We start from the raw sequence: 20,290 nt of genomic DNA on the forward strand, positions 1-20,290 counted from the left end.
TGTGTACATATATGTGGTAGGGTGGGTGTGTACACATGTGTGGTAGGGTGGGTGTGTACATATATGTGGTAGGGTGGGTGTGTACATGTATGTGGTAGGGTGGGTGTGTACACATGTGTGGTAGGGTGGGTGTGAATATATGTGTGGTAGGGTGGGTGTGTACACATGTGTGGTAGGGTGGGTGTGTACACATGTGTGGTAGGGTGGGTGTGTACACATGTGTGGTAGGGTGGGTGTGTACACATGTGTGGTAGGGTGGGTGTGTACACATGTGTGGTAGGGTGGGTGTGTACATATGTGTGGTAGGGTGGGTGTGTACACATGTGTGGTAGGGTGGGTGTGTACACATGTGTGGTAGGGTGGGTGTGTACATGTATGTGGTAGGGTGGGTGTGTACATATGTGTGGTAGGGTGGGTGTGTACATGGCAATTTCTTAGGATTTCTCGATTTCTGAGGATTTCCTCTGCCTCGAGGAGCCATAGTGGCCTAGAGACAAGCAAAGACAGAACTACAGCAACAGCAAATGGAATCAAATATTTTTCACAGATAGACTGAAAAATGGAGTATGCCTCCCACAAGTTATCCTTCCATGGAGTGTACAGAATCTAGAGAAAACCCCCTTTGTTCCTTGGTGGCGTTCATAGACAAGCTTGACATCCGGCTTTGGTTCTGTGGTTAGATAAACATTCAGACTTGACGAGAGCATCACCACGTCACACACACCAGGCGGTTTCCAACAGAGACCTTTGTTCAGGAAGACACGTGGGCTGGAAAACAACCCATTGGTGTCTTTTAGTCTTTTTGAACTTATAAGGTTAGAACCCAACAAAGTATTCTGTCGGGCGGCGCCTTTGGCACTCTCCTGTTCTGGCCTGCCCCAGCTTGCAGAGGAAGGAGATCCCCAGGACACACAGAGCAGGCTCAGTGTAGACCAGGACTCCACAGATGCTAGTCACATCACACAAAGCAAGCCCATGGCAGCAGAGTGAATTTCTAAAGGCCCTTATCTTAACTGGGGGAGGCCCTGGCTATGAAATCTGATGGAACAGAACAATGAAATACAGCCAAAAACAAATAAATGAAAATGTTAAAAGGCTCTTTGGGGACAAAGGTTACTTAAACCTTTTAAAACCTTTTCTTTGTTTTTTTATTTTTATTTATTTTTATTTTGAGATGGGGGTCTCACTGTATCGACTTCTTCACCAGGAAGTTGCTATGGAGACCAGGCCAGCCTTTAACTCAGAACTTGATCTGCCCCTGCTCCCCAAGTGCTAAAATTAAAGGTCCGGAAACAAGCTAATTTTATTGAAGAGAATCTGAACCATATTCCATAGTAAGACCCTGTTCTAACATGTAAATTATAGTCAACAAGAACTGTCAAAAAAGAAAAATAGGAAAACAACAAAAGGAACTGGGGCCTCTGTGAGGAAGGAGAGGTGAGGCCCCACTCCACCACCGTGCTTTGGTCCCTTCTTCCGCCTCTCCTGGGATCCCACTTTATCTCGGCAGCCATGAGGTGTCTGAGTGCGAATGAGTAGGAGTTGTGGCATTTCATTTGTATTTTAATAAATAAAATTTGCCTGAAGATCAGAGAGGAAAACAGTCCCACTGGTCAACCTTACAGACCAGTGATAACACACACCTTTAATCCCAGTAGATACAGAATCTGGGCGGTGCACACCTTTAATCCCTAGAGAGGATTATAAAATGGGAGGAGACAGCTCCCAGTAAGCCTTATTCGGAGATTCCTGAAGGCAAGATTTTGGACTGAGGTCGAGGCAAGAGCCAGTGACTATTTTCCTTTTCTTCAGGTTGAACCCCATTTTCTCTCTCTGAGTTTTTATTAATCACGCTTCAACTAGGCGTGAGCCATATGCCATTCTTAGCATCCCCTTTACTCCTTTTTCTTTCTTTACCCTCTTTTTTCCCCTCCATCACTGATACCTTATCTCTCTCCCTTCCCATTTTTTTTTCAGGGAAGGTCTCCTGTGTCTCAGGATGCCCTCAGTCTGGTGGTCTGGATTAGAATGGCCCCACAGGCCCATGTATTTGCATGTTTGGTCATCAGGAGTGGCACTGTTGAGAAGGATTAGGAGGTGTGGCCTTGGAGGAGGACACATGTGGCTGTGAGCAGGTTTTGAGGTTTCAGAAGCCCGCACCAGGCCCACTGTTGCTCTCTGCCTGCCTATGGATCAGGATGAAGAACTGTCAGGCACTGCTCCAGCACCTGCCTGCACACCGCCACGCTCCCCACCACGATGATAACGGACTAAGCCTCTGAAACTGCAAGTGAGCCCCAATGAAATGTTTTCTCTTAAGAGTTGCCATGGTCACAGCACTGGGACTGTGACTAAGACAAGTTTGGATCTTCCTGCCTCCAACACCAGAGTCTGCCATCACAGTCTGGTTTATAGTGCTGGGGTCACACAGGTGAGGGCTCTGCCCACCCATCCTGTCCTCAGCACCCTGTAACAGACTCGCTGCTACTCTGACAGCCACAGTGGCCCTGTTGAAACCCGTCTCACCCCCACAAAACTGAGCCCAAAGTAACACCTCAGACTTAGTATATATATCCAGGCAAGCTTCAAGCTCCATCTACGACCCACCTATTAATATCACTTAATGAGGCAGAGGTAATAGGAATCCCATAACTGTAGGCAGGTGCTGTCTTCTGAGGGTGTCTGTTACAATGGAGGTAGAAGGGAAGTATAAGCCCCTAATCCAGCCTAGTGGGTCAGAAGCCTCCTCCACGCCATAGCAATCTGCTTAGGTTTATGAGAGACTGAACCTTGACATCTTGGGGGAAAGGGGAGGAAGACTGCCTGCCGCCCCACAAGCTACTCATCTACTCACAATGCACTTCCCCGAGCCGTCCTGGCAGCGATTTGAATGTCCATTGCAATTGCAGGGGACACATCTTCCCGCGGGCGAGCTTTTGTTGTCCCGATAGTATCCAGGACGGCAACCCTATTTTTCAAACAAAAATGTTTCATCAATGCAAAGAAAAGAGAAGAATTATTTCCTAAAGTTCGTCACAATTCCAACTGTGGAGAAGTCGGGGTTTCCAAACCTCTCCCCAGGTGCTGTGTAGATTTCTGATATCAATCACCAGCCAGCTGGTTTGCTTTTCGGTAAGATTGTGCTGTGTCTTTGTGATGGTGGCAATGGGAGCTAACAGAGAAAGGAGAAGTGGGCCATGGGCCCCTCTCACACACCAGTTGTTTTGAAGGGGTTGCGCATGTGAAAGTCTGGGAGTAAAGAGGAGTAAGTCTCCAGTCTCTTCTGGGGTTAAGCCAGACAACCCAAGTCCAGCAAATATCTCACCCCTCCCCATGTACAGGTTCAGATTCGTGGGAGGGGGTGGAAGGGACATAAAGATTCTTCAGTGAAGTCCATTTAATAGTGGTACAATTACTGAAATCATTTCAGCAACACTCACTCCCCAGCGGTCCGCAGGGAGCCTGGGTAGAAGGCAGGTGTTGAGTTCTCACATTTAAGACTGTTCACAAGAATTTGGTCCACTGTGAATACAGAGACCCAGCCCAAGAGTGTCTCTGAGTTTGGTCTTGTTTATACATATTTGGGTTTTGAGACAGGATTTCTTTGTGTAGCCCTGGCTGTCCTGGAACTCACTCTGTAGACCAGGCTGGCCTTGAACTCACAGATCCACCTGCTTCGGCCCCTACCTCTGCGTGCTGGGATTAAAGGTGTGTGTCACCACTACCCGTTAAGAGTTAATATTTTTTTTCCATGGATTTACATCTTGTTTAAAAGATTCTGTTAAGAACTTTCCAGCAGACCTTTAATCTTAGCACTTGGAAGACAGAAGCAGGAGGATCTTTATGAGTTCCAGGCAAACCAGTGCTACAGAGTAAAACCCTATCTCAAAAAAAAATAAAAAATAAAAATCTAACAGATGACTATAAACAGTGGTTTGATGCTTCCACACTCTCTAGAATCATGTGGAGTTCTGCCTGCCTTTAAAAAGGATTATAGGCAAATATCGTGGCAGAGCCAATCCACGCACAGCCCAACCCTGGACATTTCTCCTTGTTTGTAGTTCTGGTCCCCCAGACCCTCATCTTTAAAGGACCAGGAAGAATTAATATCCCAACCCCACTGGTGGATGGCAGCAAACAGCATATACATCCATAAGACTCAGAAATGGCAGTCAAGGCAAAGCTGAAAATAAACAGGCCGGTCTCACTGCCCGTGTCCACAGAGGGAAGAAGTTTGGGATCTGTGCTGCCCAGGGCGGGGGCCTCTCGGCTCCTGCCAGAATCTCCTTCCCAAATGACTGAGGGCCAACAGATCATAAAACTGCACAACACAATTTCCAATATAACACTCCTTTATGTGATTAGGAATCATGTTTAGGCAGAGAGATATATTGCAATTTTTTTTTTTTTTTTACTTCAAGGCTCTATATGAACAGGCTTGTTTAAAGGAGAATCAAAGTATGAGAGGAATGTTCTGGGCTGATGGCTCAGCTGAGAGACATGCCTGAATGAAATTTTGTTGGGGACCGTGTGACCATATCTACAGCAAATCAACTGAAGTGTTAACTGGCGGCTGCCTTACATACATCATGTCACTTGTAAAAAACAAATTATTCAAATGAACAAATAGGTCTCGTGAGTTGAAGTCACCATATTTGGACAAAAGCTTTAATTATACCTGCTTTGGCAAAGAACAGCCTATCATGATCAAAAGCAAAATGAGCCACCTTAATGTGCTTTTAATTACAAGCAGGAAAAATGCTCTGGCCAAGTGCCAGGTCATGTGACTCGGAGAACTTGTGACTCAACTGTAACCATTTCATGCCTCCACAAAGCGAGCAACGGCATTTCACAGAAGCACACAAATCCTATGAAAGACGGGAATATGTCTGTGTCCTGAACTGCAACAAAGACACTTAGACGTGACAAAGCCTTGCTTTTAAGGATGAAATCTCCAGTGACGTTTTATATTATAGGTGATATAATGCCCCATCCACTTCCTGGGCCAATTTCATGAGCCACAGGCTCTATTTCTCTGTAAGTATACACGCAGGGCATGTAAGGCGTGAGCAGAATTCATGAATGCTTCGTGCCTGGCAAATCACAGCATGTCCGCGAGGTACTGTACAAACTGATCGCTTTTCTCAGCGTTGGCTCTTTTTGTTCCTCAAGTTTTACTTTGTGGGTAAATTTTCTTCAAGTGAAACTTGCAAGCCTCCAGCAATAGACCCTCGTTCCAGGCTTGAGCTAGCTCCTACAGGGAGCTAATTAATAGCAACACCAATATTCCACAGCATCCAAGCTCTCGGCTGTCCAGGCATTGCATGGTGGGCTGATGTTTATGGAGCTTGTGGTTAATAGCTCAGGAGAGCAATCAGTACAGCCCGGCAATAAACCCTGCCACTCACCACAACTGGGAGGCTGCCTGCCCTCCCATCTACTCCGTAACACCCTATCATAAAATGTCACCAAACTGGACACACTTTTCCCATCCCGACCCGAAATTTAAAGGGGCATTACCTGGCTGGGTCTGAGCTCCGTATAACTTGCTTGCAGATGGTTTTGACCTGGACGCTGAAGAAAGGCTACCCTTTGCTGCTCTGAACCATATCCCAGGCACAGGTCTAGAGCCGCCCCGAAGATCCACAGCCATGCTGTGCTCCAGGCTGACCACCTCACTGCAGGGGACATCCTGACCCCTGGGTGTCCTGCCTGGCTGCGCACAAAACTCTCTACTCCTCCTCTTATACTGCCCTTCCTGCTCAGTGCCCGGGCCTGTCTGACTCAGGGAAAGAAGGCTGTCTGCGGCAGGGGCCCCACCTTTCAACTTCACACATGACTCAGCCTACACAGAGAGAAAAACACATAACCGTTCCACAGGTAAGTACAGCCCTTGGTAATTCCTGTGAGACGGGGCAGACGTCACCTTCTACCCACCTGGCCCTGCAGACAGCCCGGCTGAGTTGCTGCAAAGCCACACCCTGACCACAGGGTGCTAACCTGCAGCTCCTCTTTGCCTCGGGCTATCTAGTTTATATTTTAAACCACTTAAAAAAGAGATGGAAGGCATTGGGCTGACTGGAGGCAACCTGTGAGCCGACTCACAAGAAAAGGAGTCTCCAGGATGCTGTGTAAGGGAGATAGTTTCTGCTTTAAGCAGGGAAGTGAAGACATTTGCTAGTTCATGTACACAGAACAGCATCGCTGTCTCCCACTAATTTTGCCAATACTGATTCTTGTTAGGAAAAGAACACATTGACGTATGGGTTGAGAGAGAAACAGTTTCATTTTGTAGTGCTTCCTAAAAAAATGAGGGTAACTTTAAACAACTCGGACCTGCTAAGAGGTAGAAAACGGGAGTGAGATTTTCCCTTTTGCATCCAGGGAATCCTTGGGATTTTCCTGCACTAGGGTGACAGTGAGACAGAAGGAGGCTCTGGCCCAGCTTACAGGAAAGGACAGACAAACACTGAGCCTTCCTACCTCTGATTTCTACATCCATGGAGCGCCCATGGTCTCCTTTGAATGCCAAGACAAGGTGCTGTCTTTGACACGTTTTGACTCCATAAAGATCGCCTAGGGGAAGATACACTTGGATGATGGGTAGAGAGAGCCCCAGCTGTGCCTGCTGCATTGCTGGACAGCAGCCAGAAAAAGCCAGACATAGATGGGCCCAGGAAATGAGGAATACCACAGCTGGGAAACTTTCCTACCTGACATGAGTCACCTGTGTAGTCAGAGGGACAGGCACACAGCTCCACAAGATGCGCTCTGGGTCCACTTCCTGTGTCGGAGGCCTCCTCCAGCCCCACCTCACCCAGAGTGAGCCTCTGTGTCTCAGTGAAGTGGAGGCCCCGGATGTATAGTCCTTCCAGGTGGGACAGCACCGTCATCAGCTCTTCCCGGGACACCGGGGCACCATTGCCAGCGTGTCTGAAGTTCCCCTGCACACAGCAAATGGAGAGGCTTCCTTAGGTAAGGTCACTTTCAGAGAGACAGGCCCTGGAATGGGTCAAATCGAAGCCATTCAGACTGTGTAAAGAAAAAAGAGCCAAAGAAAGAAAGATGAGCAGTCACACCAGGCTACTGCAGGGAAGAGGGTCTCCAAGACCAGTGCCACGCCTTTGTGAATGTGCTTTAATCTGGGAAAAAAATAAAGTCAGTGACAAAGATGCAGAAGGAAAAGAAGCCCCAGCAGGTAATATTAGCTCAACGTGCACACCTAGGACAGCAAACAATCTTTTCTTGCACACATTTTGTTTTATTAATTTGCTGCTTTGTTTGTGTGCTTGGGGATTTTGTTGTTGTTTTGTTTTCTTTGAGACAGAGTCCAGTTAAGTAGCCTTGGCTGGCCTGGCACTCAGGATCCTTCTACCTTACTTTCCCAAGTGCCAAGATGATCAGTGTGAGAAACTTCATGACTCTTCATATCATCATTGCCTGTCCTGGTACTCATTCTGTAGACTAGGCTGGCCTCAAACTCACAGAGATTCATCTGTCTCTGTCTCCTGAGTGCTGGGATTAAAGGTGTGCACCACCATCGACCAGCTTATAATTTTACTGTTTTAAAAAAATCCGACACGAAATGTGATGTGGGAGTGTCATATATCAATCTGTTGATTTCATTGGTTAAAAAATAAAGAAACTGCTTGGCCCTGATAGGTTAGAAAATAGGTGGGTGGAGTAAACAGAACAGAATGCTCGGAGGAAGAGGAAGTGAGCTCAGACGCCATGCTCCCTTCTCCAGGGCAGACGCGATTCAGCCAGCCACCAGGTCAGACATGCTGAATCTTTCATGGTAAATGCACCTCGTGGTGCTACATAGATTAATAGAAATGGGTTAAGAGGCTGAAACTAATGGGCCAGGCAGTGTTTAAAAGAATACAATGTGTGTGTTGTTATTACGGGGTATAAGCTAGCCAGGCGGCCAGGAGCCGGGCTGTGGGAAGAGGCCCGCAGCTCCCTCAACAGAAATGTACCATCATATCCATTTCATTTACAGATTCTGTAGCGCAGTGGTCTGGGCTATGAGCACAACACTGCACAAGGCTGGAAAACTTGCTCATGGTTGGAAACAGAAACTCCAGGCAGACCCCTCTAGTCATGAAAAAACACACCCTACTTTCAAAGAGCTGGATTATTTTAGGAACCTCATATCAGTGAACTCACACCCTGTGTGTTTTTTGTGACTGGATACTTCTTATCAAGGAGTTATTTAGCAATGAATTTTCTGCTCATAGCTCAGATCACTGTACTAACTTTTTTGCACGTAATTTACCCTGTGTTTCTTTGCTTTGTAATTTTTCCATATGGTGTATATGTATGAGTGTATATATGTCAGATCACATGTGGAGCTCTGGGGACAGCTTGCAGGCGCCAGTCCTCTCCACCGTGTTGATTCCTGGTATCGAACTCGGGTCTTCAGGCTTGCTAGCAGATGTCTTCTCAGCATTAGTGTTACTGAGGGTCACTTGCATGTTCTCTGCATTTGTCTTTCTGTATGCAAATCACAGTGCACTTGTGTGGTCCTCTTTCATCTATCCTATTTAGAGCTTGGGGATCTCTTGATATCTTAGTGACTCTCATCATGTTTGGGAGGTAATTGCTCTTTCAAATATTTGACTTTCTCTTTCTCATATTTCCATTGTATACATTGGTACACTTGAGCTCCTCCAAGCTTACATCTGCCTATAAAACCACGAAAACATCATAACCTTATGGTACATTATATTCTAGGTTATGCAGTGGGGGTTTTGAGCGTTGGTAATAACAAAAAGCCATATAGTAACAGGTTTATGCTATGTAGTTTGTCATGGTCCTGAAGTTCCAAGTCCACATCAAGGTGCTGGCTGCATGAGCTCCTGGCAAGGCTCTCTTCCTGATTTGCAGATGACCATCATCATTGCATCTGTACAGGATGCAAGAAGGCAGCGCTCTGATGTGCTTTGTGTGCTGGTTTATTTGAAGTATTTATGTGTGGCAATCTGCATGTGCATGTATATGCAGGAACATGTCTCTGGAGCAGAGGAGGGCACTGCATGTGCATGTATATGTAGGAACATGTCTCTGGAGAGCAGAGGAGGGCGCTGCATGTGCATGTATATGCAGGAACGTGTCTCTGGAGCAGAGGAGGGCACTGCATGTGCATGTATACGCAGGAACATGTCTCTGGAGCAGAGGAGGGCACTGAACACCTTACAGCAGGAGTTTCAGGAGGCTGTGAGCCACCCAGTCTTAGTGCTGGGAGCCAAACTCAGAGCCTCTGCAAAAGCAGCAATGCTCTAAATCATTGAACTTCTCTATCACTCCAGCACTAGAGAACAGGCGCTCTCTGTTGTTCTGGCCATGAGAGACGGCTTAGTGGGTGAGAAATGGAGATGGGAAGATTCCTCAGGCTTGCTGGCCAGCTGACCCCGCAAGTTTCAAGCCAAAGATAAAGCTTGTCTTAGACAAAGGGGAAACAGCAGCTCAGGAACTATAGCTAAGATTGTCCTCTGGTGGCCCCCCACGTGCGTGTGCATGTACACACACACACACACACACACACACACACACACACACACACACCGGATAGGGGAAATATTTATAAAAGAGATATAAACAAAAATATGTATGCATCAAACACTCAATGGTGTATTATATTCTAGATTATGTGGTGGGGTTTTCTCACTGTGTGTGTGTGTGTGTGTGTGTGTGTGTGTGTGTGCATTTGCATGTGTGATGGTGTTTATATATAAGCCAGAGGACAAATTTTGGGAATCAGTTCTCTCCTTCTACCACCTAAGTCCTAGGGATCAAACTCAGGTCAGGTTGGCATCAAGCATCCTTACCCATTTGTTTTGTTTGTTTGCTTGTTTTTTAAAACCATACCACCCCACCCTCTGTGTGTGTGTGTGTGTGTGTATGATTTTTCTCTCTCATTATATTTATGTCTCTGTATAAATGCAATCTGTATTCTTACAATATTCTTAAGTGAAAATCTTGACTTAACTAAAACACAGAACAAAAAGATCATCAAAGACCCTTTTCTGGTATTTTACCTCAACCATCTGTACCCTTCCATGATGCAGCCTGTCTGGCCTTGGGTCACTGGATTCCGTGTGGATGATGGACATGTGCTGACCCTGTTTAAAGGAAGCAGGCATGCATTAGTGCCTTAGTTGGGATATATGGATGTTAGAACAGATTTCTGTGTTTATCTACATTATATGAAACACCTGGCCCTAAACAGTTCAGAACTGGCTGGGTTAGTCACCTGCACACAAGTGAATAGTGGCTATTTTGTTATGTTTTCACACATATGAAAACTACCTTGACCAAAAGGGATTTTAAAATATGAAGAAAGAATAAGAGCTGGAGAGATAGGTCGGTGGTTAGGATCACTGGCTGTTCTTCCAGAGGACCCGAGTTCAATTCCCAGTATCCTCTTAGAGGTTCACAACATCTATTATCCGGTCCCAGAGGATCTGCTGCACAGATCCTGTGCATAGACAAACATGCAGACGAAACACTCACACACATTAAATGAAATGCTTTTAAAAATGGAGAAGAGTATTCATTTTAACCATCCTTTGTAATTAATGTGGGAAGTGCATTTCATTGCTCCCAACATGATGTGCTTTGGTGGCAGCTTCCTGGAGAGCGCAGTGGTGGAGGAAGGGTTAACAGAGCCTGGCTTTGCAGCTACTATGCTCAGCACACTGAAGAAGAGGAGTTTATAGATGAAGGCATGGGCCCAGGGCTCCAGCCCGGCCTGTGGGTCTGGCCACCTTCTCTCAGGTGTTCTTAGGACTGCACGGGCATGTCCGTGCCCTGCATTAACAGCTCCACCCAAGTCACACATCACAGCCCAGCTGTTCTGTGTCAGCTCCAAACCTGGAGGCAGCCCATTCGTGAGAGCAGAACATTATCTAGGATCGCAGATCACTTCAAACCTTAATCTAAGGAACATGCCCCAAAGGCTCTTAATTACAGAGGTTTAAAATACAACAACAAAGAAAAATTCCTGTGAGCCTAAATGATTTCCGTGTCTGAAGTTAAAATCAAGGGAGGATTTTGATCATTACCTCCCAGAGCATTCCAAGAGTGTGCAGTTAAGTCCTCTGCAGTAGAGATTGCATGCAGCAGTAGCTGCAGCTAGGAGCTGTGCTTCAGAAAGCAAAGCTGAAACCCTGCGGTGCTGCGGGGATGGGACTTTTATTACATAGCAGCTTTCCTTATGCAACTCTCAAGTCTTTGTTGCCCATTTACACTACGCTCTGCTAAAGTTCCTTTGAGTTTTTACCACAATTCAATACATTTGTTTACTGGTCAAAGAAAAGATGGCTGAGCAGGGCTTGCACACAAAGATCTACAAAGCACACGGGGCCTTTGCCATGAAGATGTGTGTGAGGTTTGCTGGCCCATTTACAGTGCAGGGTGCAAAGAAACCTTCCTGGAAGTTGGAGTTGCCAGCACCCATAGCATCTAAGGCAGAAATGGAGGTGGGGATGGAGCTCATAGCAGGTGCGAGTTCCTGGGTTACATCTCCAGCAGCCCGCTTCCAAGGTAAGCAAAGGCAGATTTAGCTTTGGGCTAGGGCTCCTGAACCCATATCCAAGGATTTGTCCTGTATTCTAGGGGTGTCATGAAGAATGAATTCAAAATCATTTTTGAGACTAACTTGAAAGATAAAACCATAATAAAACATGAGCCAGTTTCAAAGATGAAATATAGCTCCATTGGGAGGGAAGAGGGGAAGCCCTTTGGGCAGAAGTGCTATGTTCTCTAAACTTCATGTCAGTGTCTTCAAATCACAATTCAGCCTAACATTCTGCACAACCCTGATTATGGGCACAGCCCTGGTTATGGACACGGCTTCTCACTGCTCGGCCCACACCCTAATACCTACAGTAAGCTGTACATCCGGCCGCTTTTCCAAAGGAATCATGTCACCAGGTAAGCCAAAGGACTTGGCTTGGTAGGTGAGGTAGCCGCCATATGAGGAAACCTGAAATTGAAAGAACAGTATCAATAGCACTGAAAATGACCAGGCTGATGCTAACCCACTTGTCTGGAAAGACGGACATCTGCAAAGACACTCTGGGAAGGATGGGACTAATGCTGCCTTCATCGCCTGCTTATGTCATTTTCAGCATCCTGAAAACCATTAACACAAATGTGTTTTATAAGTGGGGATGTATTTTTATTAAAAAGAAAAAGTAACAACCATATTATAACAAACAAGATATTTTCCCTTCCATGATGGCTAAACAAAAATTTGCTTAATCCAAAGAGATTCCAAGAAATCTATTAGTAACCAGAAGAAATTGGTTTATCAGTTGCAAAATAAACCTCTAAAAATAAATTTTAAAAACATCCCTTGAAAGCAGATGCTGACTATTCCCTATGTTGTTATAAATTTTGCTGGAGAGAGAAGCCATGATCACCTGCTACCTCAGAGACACAGACCGGACCAGCACAGTGTGACGTTGGTGGCAATGTGGCAGTGAATGGTCATAGTTTTCTGTTAACTGGGTCTCCTCTGCTCCTGGTCTACCCCCTTTGAAATCAGCTAGGAATGAGGGACTGAGGAGAGTCTGTCAGCAGCAGCATCTCAGCTGAGAACAAAACGCTGCTCCAGGGAAGAGCAGGAGAGCATCTCTGGGGCCCTAGTCATGGAGGCTTCTGCTAGGACCTGCCCCCTGATAAAGCTTCCCAGAGCTGTGTTCTCAGGGCCTGGAAGCATTTCCATGAGACACATAGGCTCATCTAATTGATTTTAATCACCGTCTTTTTGATAGACCAAGGGTGGCTTTTAAAATATGAACATAAATTCTGAAAGTCTTCTCTAGAGTTGTGGTGGCTTGAAATAGGAATGCTCATCATGGGCTCAGGTATTTTGATAATTGTTTCTCTACTGTGGTGCTGTTGGGGGGTTGTGGAAATTTTAGGAGGTGTAGCTTCGCTGCAGAAAACACATCGCTAGGATGGCTTTGGAAGCACATCCCTTCCCTACCTACAGCCCTCTCTCTATTTCTCTGTGTGGTTGGAGACACGATCTCTCAACTTCCCGCTGTCATGCCTCTGCCAAAACAAATCCTTTCTTCTAGAAGTTGCTTTTGGTCATGGTTTTATTACAATAACAGAAAGGAAGATCACACAGGAGAGTTTCATTGTCCTTGCCTTGAGTGTGGGCTCAATTCAGTGACTCATTTCTAATCAGTTAATGAGCAGAATAAAGCAGAAAGGAGATTTCATCTTTTCCAAAGTTGAGTTTTAAGATTTTATGACTTCTGTCTTGAGTTCTTTCATTAATTATTGCTATCATTCTTCTTCCTCTGTTTGTAGAAACCAGCCATCATGCCATGAGGGCCCGTGAACAGTCCAGGACGATCTCATGCCATGAGGCTCTGTGAGCAGTCCAGGACGATCTCACGTGATGAGTATCTGAAGCTTCCAGCCAGATTTAGCAAGGCACAGAAACCTTCTAGCTCCATGGTAGTGGCCTTAGCAATTGACTCTTCTAGTTCCAAGATGACTAAGCCTGGCTAATATCTGACCACAACCCCAGAGGAAACTCTGGGCAATTGTCTCCTGGATCCCCAGTCCACAGAAACTGCAGTCACTTGTCCCCTTAAGCGGCTGTGCAGTACAGATGGCCAACACATGCGAGGAGCGGAGGCTAGTGGCTGATGGGTCAGCTGGAAGAGCGATTCTGGGCACATGAAAGTGTCAAAGTTCATAGTTCTTCATCCAGAGTTAGAGATCTGGAGCCAACAGTTAACGACCCCTGAGCTAACTCACAGACATTGAGTTCATTCCTCAATGACTGATAATTTCATCAATTTTGCCTACATAATAGAATCTCTGTAAACACCTTGTTGTTTATTTAAGCCACACGAGATATGAAATTATGACATCCTGTGAGCTGTGAAATCCTCCCTTTCTACCATCTCCTCTTATGACAGACTTGCAGACTATACCACCTGATCGTGTTTCTACACAGGGACTGGACTGGACTCATCGTGGCCGGGCTCTTTCACACAGTGTATGCTTCTCACTGATACGATCCTGGAGGAGCATCATTAAATACACGTGGTCCTGCTTGTGAGAGTCTAACTGCCATGGGGCCTCTGCTTCTTTTAATAACTCTGTGAGTCACTTCTCATTCTCCTGACAAGGAGCCTTTCTGCTGTAAAACAAAGGCTCCTCCGCAGAGCATCTAAAGGCACCTGGCTCATTTGCAACAGCTATTATTTAAATGGTTTTATATTCCCCCAGAGGATAGCTCCTTGGCAGGAAGCACGAATCGAGAAAACCATCATACACGACTTCCTTTTCTGGGAACTTGTGTAAGCGGGACACACACGTGAGGTACCTTTGCCACCCGCTGTGTGGCAGGAGGCAGGGTATCTCCGTCGACATTGCCTAACTTGTAAACGTTAACTACCCGACCTCCCAGATCTCCAGGACATGATGATTATGCAGGGACAGCGGAGACCCCAGAGGGCTCAGAAGGACATCAGACCATGTTACCTTGTCACCTAGGTAGGAGGGAGGTGATGCCCAGGATGCACTGTGGACTGATGATGGCAGCTCCTGCAGATCTGCAACCATGCTGTTGCTGCCGGGGTTGAAGGACACAGGGACATCAACTCCATCTGCTGTCTCGAGACGCCAGCCCATCATGTCTACAAGCTAGAGCACAGTAATCGTGGCTTTTAGAGTGGTGGCTGGATCATCATCACTGAAAGACTCACACAATGACCACCTAGCTGCAAAACTTTCCTTTGTGTATCTTTTTAAAATGCTATCTATTAAACTCGTGTAGTGTGGAGTTTATCAGTGAGTCATACCCCAGGAACAACCATCTCACCTTGAGTCTGCCCACACTGGGCATGGCAGAGCTGTCACCTAACTCTGCTTCCCTTCTGACGTTCAAATAATCAAAAAGTAAGTGGATGAATAATAACTTGTGGGCATCTTTACAAAGTGAAGTCAAAGGCTGGAGAAAGGGCTCAGTGGTTAAGAGCATTGCGATTCCTGCAGAGGACCCTGGTTTGGCTCCTAGCACCTGGTGACTCACAACAACCAGAACCACCAGTTCTGGGTATTAAATGCTTTTTCTGGCCTCTGAGGGCACCTGCACCCATATGGTATACATCCATACATGCAGGTACATGCACATATACATAGATGATAAATAAATCTTTGAAAGATGAGATCCACATACAGAAGGATATAGGAGGAATTCAGGGGACCCTCCCCATCACAGATGGGCAATTTCTTATGGATAGAGTCATGGAAAGGGGGGAGGGGAAGGGTGGACATCTTCAGTTGTGTAAGCACTGGTGGCTCCGTCGGGCTCCAATGAGGAATTACAATTCAGTGATCACATAGATGATCCTAGCAAACTAAATGGGTAACAAAATAAAACCAAAGGCCACTGACCCTGGAAAGGGACAGGAAGGAAAAAGAAGGGGTTGGTAGGGGCAGGAGGGAGGGTAGAGCAGGAGGGGAGGGAATAACCAGAATACATTCTGTACATGAAGAATTAACTTAGATTTTTAAAAGGTTTTTGACAACATTTTAAAAAACTAATTGTGTTTAGGAATACAGTAGCCCAAGTAAAATATTTCCTTTGCCACTGAGGAAACCAGCTTCATTTAGAGGGGAGGAATAACAAAGAATTGACAAGGAACACTTAGGAGCAAGCTGTGATGGGTAAAAGGGGAGACTACAGAGCAGACTTACAAACTAAGTTTCCTTCCACAAACCAGTCCACCCTCCACTCAGCAAGCAGTAAAATATGTAAAGCAGTATTACACAGAAGCAGTACGCATGATGCTACTGGATCGTGGACTAATGAGGTTGATAAAGTCTTAGTTTTATAAAGTTAATTTCAGAAGTAGACAGAGAGGGAGACAGCTCAGCGGGAAAGTACTTTTCTCACAAGCATGAGAACCTGAGTTTGATCTCCAAGAAGCCACAGAAAAACCTAGGTGGGGCAGCACACACATGCAGTCTCAGTGCTTGGGAAGTGAAGGCAGGGGGATGCCAGTCAGTCTAGCCAAGGCAAGATCCAGGTCCACTTAGGGATTACCTCAGAGGTGGAAGTGGAGAACAATGGAAGAAGACACTTAACATTGACCTCTGGCTTCAACACGCATAGGCACACACCCTTCCATATGGTAAAACATTTGAGAAAGAAATTTTAAAAGGAAGAATATAAAAAAGAGAATGAAGACTGTGTTATTACCACCACAAAAACATTTTGTAGGGCTGGAGGGATAGCAGAGACTAAAATGCATGCCACACACACACACACAAGGTCCAGACTTTGAATCCCCAGAATCTATGTAAAGGCTGGGCCAGCAGCGCAGCTCACCTGCAATCTCAACCCTCAGGAGGCAGACATGACTGTCGCAGAGCAAGCTGGCTGGCTGGAGCATCAGAACTGGCAAGCTCTGGTGTCAGAGAGAGCCCACCTCAGAATGCATGGCGAACCATGACAAGGGAAGCCATCCAACATTAGCATCTGGCCTGCACATAACACATGTCCAAGCACATCCACAGATATACACGAACCCAGGCATGTACAAACACACACCCTCCATGCCTTGAGTCCCCCAGCTAGCCTCAGAGTGGGAACTGGTGACCACAAAGACCAGCAGATGTGTAGAAGGGCAGAACTTTCAGCCCATCCCTAGCCTTCCCATAGGTCAATTACCAGTTACGTTAATAACCAATAGCCATTGACTTAATCAATCATATCTACATAATGGGAGCTCTATGAAGACAATGAAGAGCTTTGGAGAGCTCCTCAGTGCTGGGAGGGCTCAAGGGAGTGGCATATCAGAACTTCACGGAGACGGAAAGTTAGTGTGTTTGTGAACCTTCTGACGCTCACCCTGTAGATTTTTCTATCCAGATGTCTGTCTTGATATCTGTCATATCCTTTACAATACAACAAATTCTATTCATTGACTGAGTATTTTCTAGGCATCTTCTATGTTCCAAATCCTGTCCTAGGCCATGGTATATGTTAAGGAGTTCACATTCCACTTATGGAGAAAGGAAAGACAGTAATTTTTAAAGTTAAAGGTATAATATGTTACAAAGTGTTAAACGCTATGGAGAAGTCAAGGGCAACGATACAGATACTGACCAGGATTATCTATTTCCAGGGGGAGGTGGGAGAAAGCATTCTGAGCATGTGACATCTGATCAAAGACCTGAATAATCTGAGACACACTCACGATGGCATCTACGGAGACAGTGCTGCAGACCAAGGAGCAGCGAAGTTAGGAATACTGACCAAGAACCCAAACACACCTTAGATCTTCGCTTGTGTGAACTTTGACAGTCAGTAGTCACTCCAAAACAGAAGCATGTGGTGCAACCTTTTGGACTGGCAGGGTTTAAGTAGAATGATCCTTTGCGACACACTTGGCATTCTGGGCCTTCCACGTTTTCCTGTTAAAACAAAACATGAAGAGAGAGTCCTGTAAGACACTCTAGTATCAGGAGACACAGAGACAGAACTGTGGGGCTGTAAGACACCCTAGCATCGGGAGACACAGAGACAGAACTGTGGGGCTGTAAGACACTCTAGCAGTGGGAGACACAGAGACAGAACTGTGGGGCTGTAAGACACCCTAGCATTGTGAGACACAGAGACAGAACTGTGAAAAGCGGGGCTGTAAGACACCCTAGCATTGGGAGACACAGAGACAGAACTGTGAACTGCGGGGCTGTAAGACACTCTAGTATCAGGAGACACAAAGACAGAACTGTGAACTGCGGGGCTGTAAGACACCCTAGCATCGGGAGACACAGAGACAGAACTGTGAACTGCGGGGCTGTAAGACACTGTAGCATAGGGAGACACAGAGACAGAACTGTGGGGCTATAAGACACTCTAGCAGTGGGAGACACAGAGACAGAACTGTGGGGCTGTAAGACACTCTAACATCAGGAGACACAGACAGCACTGTGGGATTGATGGCAGGAGAAGGGCAACTGGTCCAACTTCCCCCACCTGCAACATCTGCTAGGATCTGAATCTCACCTGTAAATTTTTGGGACCTGTGGCAGGGAAGATAGCCTTGGGTCCTCATCCAAGAACAAATTGCAAGAAAGATATGAACCTCCTGATGCTATAGAAAACAGTTCATGTTGATTTTTCTAAAGGGATTTGTCCTTATTAACAGATTGTCATAGGGAGAGGGGTGGGGGCTGTAACCTTTCTAAAAGATGAGAAAGATCTTTCCTTCATTATGCCTATGAAGGGAGAGGGTAAGTACAAAATGCTGCATACATTACAGAAATCATCACAGGTCAGTTCCCTGGAAAAACTCCCAAGCATCACAGGACTTGCTTTACCTTGCACACACAAGCCCCAGTCCCTGGGTCACACACGTTGGGCTCAGTTCCATCTCTGTGACAACTGCAGGGGACACACTCAGGAAAGTGGTGGAAGCCAGGAGCACATCTGTCACACCGCTGCCCTGTGATTCTAGGCTTGCACCTGCACAGGAAGAAAGGAAACAAAACTCCCATCACTGCTCTGTGCACGACTCTAAAAGGTCTCCCTGCCTCATGATAGGACAGTTGCTGAAAGACACCAATCACACAGGCACAGGGGCTGAGTGTGGCTGCTGACACCCACAGAAAGCCAGTGAAGATGCCACCATGGGTGACCTGTGACCCCTGGATCAGAGTCCTTGCTAAGGGTTGGAGGTGCAGAGATGTGTACACCACTCCCCCAAAGCCCACAAGTAGAAATGTGAACAGTACACATGGGGTCCACCCTAGAAGAGCTCCCAGTTTCCCCGGGGGAGCTAACACCTGGGCTGATTTGGAATGCTGTAGTGCTGGTGTTTCAGACAGAAGGAACACAGTAAGAACACCACCGAGTATGTTCATGAAGCACATGCCTGGTGTCACTAGAACTGAAGCCCAAGAGGGGATTGTCAAACCTCAGGTCTGTAAAGTTAGATGAGAGTTCAGTTGTCATCCTGAGTCAGGATGGCTTGATGAGGCGCCTAAGGAGGAGAGGAAGTGGCTGGACCGTGTGCAGGGTGGAGTCGAGGAAAGAGTTCCAATCAAACGCTACCAGGTCATGAGCTAGCTTGGGGAAGAGGGTTTAGGGTGGGCATGAGAATGGTTTCTAAAGTGTTTTGGGTGGAGGTTTCTGGGACTTGCATCTTCCATGAGGTGGGAGAAGAAGAAAAGATGAAGAGTTCCAGGTCTCCAGCTGAGTATACGACGAATCCGAGACTCCACGGAAGCCAAGGAGAAAAGGAATCAGTGAGGAGGAGCCTGTGGGCAGGAAGTCGCCAAGGGAAGCAGATGGCAAAAGGAGCCATTTGGGGCAAGTCCAGAAGAGAGGGACCGTGAGAGCCTGAGCCCACAGACACTGATCCGTCAGTCACCAGCAAATGCAGCTGACACATGGGGTGAATGAGAAAAGGTAGACCAGAGGGACAGGACTCTGAAGCTCACCATATAGGGGACAGGAGAAGGGGGACTCACCATGTAGGGGACAGGAGAAGGGGGGACTAACCATATAGGGGACAGAGGAAGGGGTGAGCATGCTGTGTGCTCTGTTCCTTGTCCCATACCTAAGTGAGAGCAGCTGCTTTTTAATCAAACATCTGCTTATAACCATAGAAAGGGGTTTTGTTAATAGTGAGAATGCATTCAAGCAGCTTAAACTCCAGCGCTATGTATGCTGTAGCTCACTGTGCAGGGGGCTGAAAAAACTCATCCCCTTTACAATCAGTTTTCACATATCTGCGGAAATGGATTGTTGCATTGAATAAGACACTGTGTGAAACCCTCAGGATTGCACCTTGCACACTGGCATGTCTCTGTGATGATTCCTGCTTAACCCTGGCCTAGAGGAGCACACGGCCCAGTGGGAAGAGAGGTGCATCTAGAACCACACAGGAGGAATTCATAAACGTTCTGCTAGAAGCAATCACTCTAGTGCAGGGCATCAGAAATTTTGAAAGGGGATCAGAGAAGCTGGATATGGACCACCTCACTCTCCCCTCAACTCCACACAATCCTATATACACATACATACAACCTACACACACACCCCTATACACTCATATCCTACATACACACACCCCCACACACATGTGAGCCTACAGGGGACACTTCACATTCAAACAACAATTTCAGGTACTGCAGGGACATCCACGTTCCTACAACAGGGTCCTATGGAAGAAGAAGGCATGCTGTTGGAAGCACAGCTGCTGCAGTCTCAGTGTGTTGACAAAGGAAAGCATGGATGCCT

General features: G+C 46.4%; 1 protein-coding gene across 3 annotated transcripts in view; it reads right to left on the minus strand.

Annotated features, from left to right (window-relative positions):
* Positions 1-20,290, minus strand: part of Lama3 (laminin subunit alpha 3) — a 218,522-nt gene that overhangs the window by 66,107 nt on the left and 132,125 nt on the right. For 2 of the 3 annotated variants that reach the window (XM_041659963.1, XM_041659962.1), the window contains exons 33-39: positions 18,367-18,511; positions 17,317-17,457; positions 14,518-14,679; positions 11,891-11,989; positions 10,041-10,124; positions 6,714-6,944; positions 2,855-2,968 (exon numbers count right to left, since the gene is read on the minus strand). In XM_041659963.1, the coding sequence (XP_041515897.1) occupies positions 2,855-2,968; positions 6,714-6,944; positions 10,041-10,124; positions 11,891-11,989; positions 14,518-14,679; positions 17,317-17,457; positions 18,367-18,511 (976 nt within the window). Of the gene's footprint in view, positions 1-2,854; positions 2,969-5,520; positions 5,833-6,713; positions 6,945-10,040; positions 10,125-11,890; positions 11,990-14,517; positions 14,680-17,316; positions 17,458-18,366; positions 18,512-20,290 lie in introns of those variants that run through there. The other variant, XM_041659964.1, reaches the window with a different exon arrangement.

Source organism: Microtus oregoni, unplaced genomic scaffold (genome assembly GCF_018167655.1).
Source record: "Microtus oregoni isolate MIOR12 unplaced genomic scaffold, Mior012 000011F_ref0000422, whole genome shotgun sequence".
Classification (NCBI taxonomy): Eukaryota; Metazoa; Chordata; class Mammalia; order Rodentia; family Cricetidae; genus Microtus; species Microtus oregoni.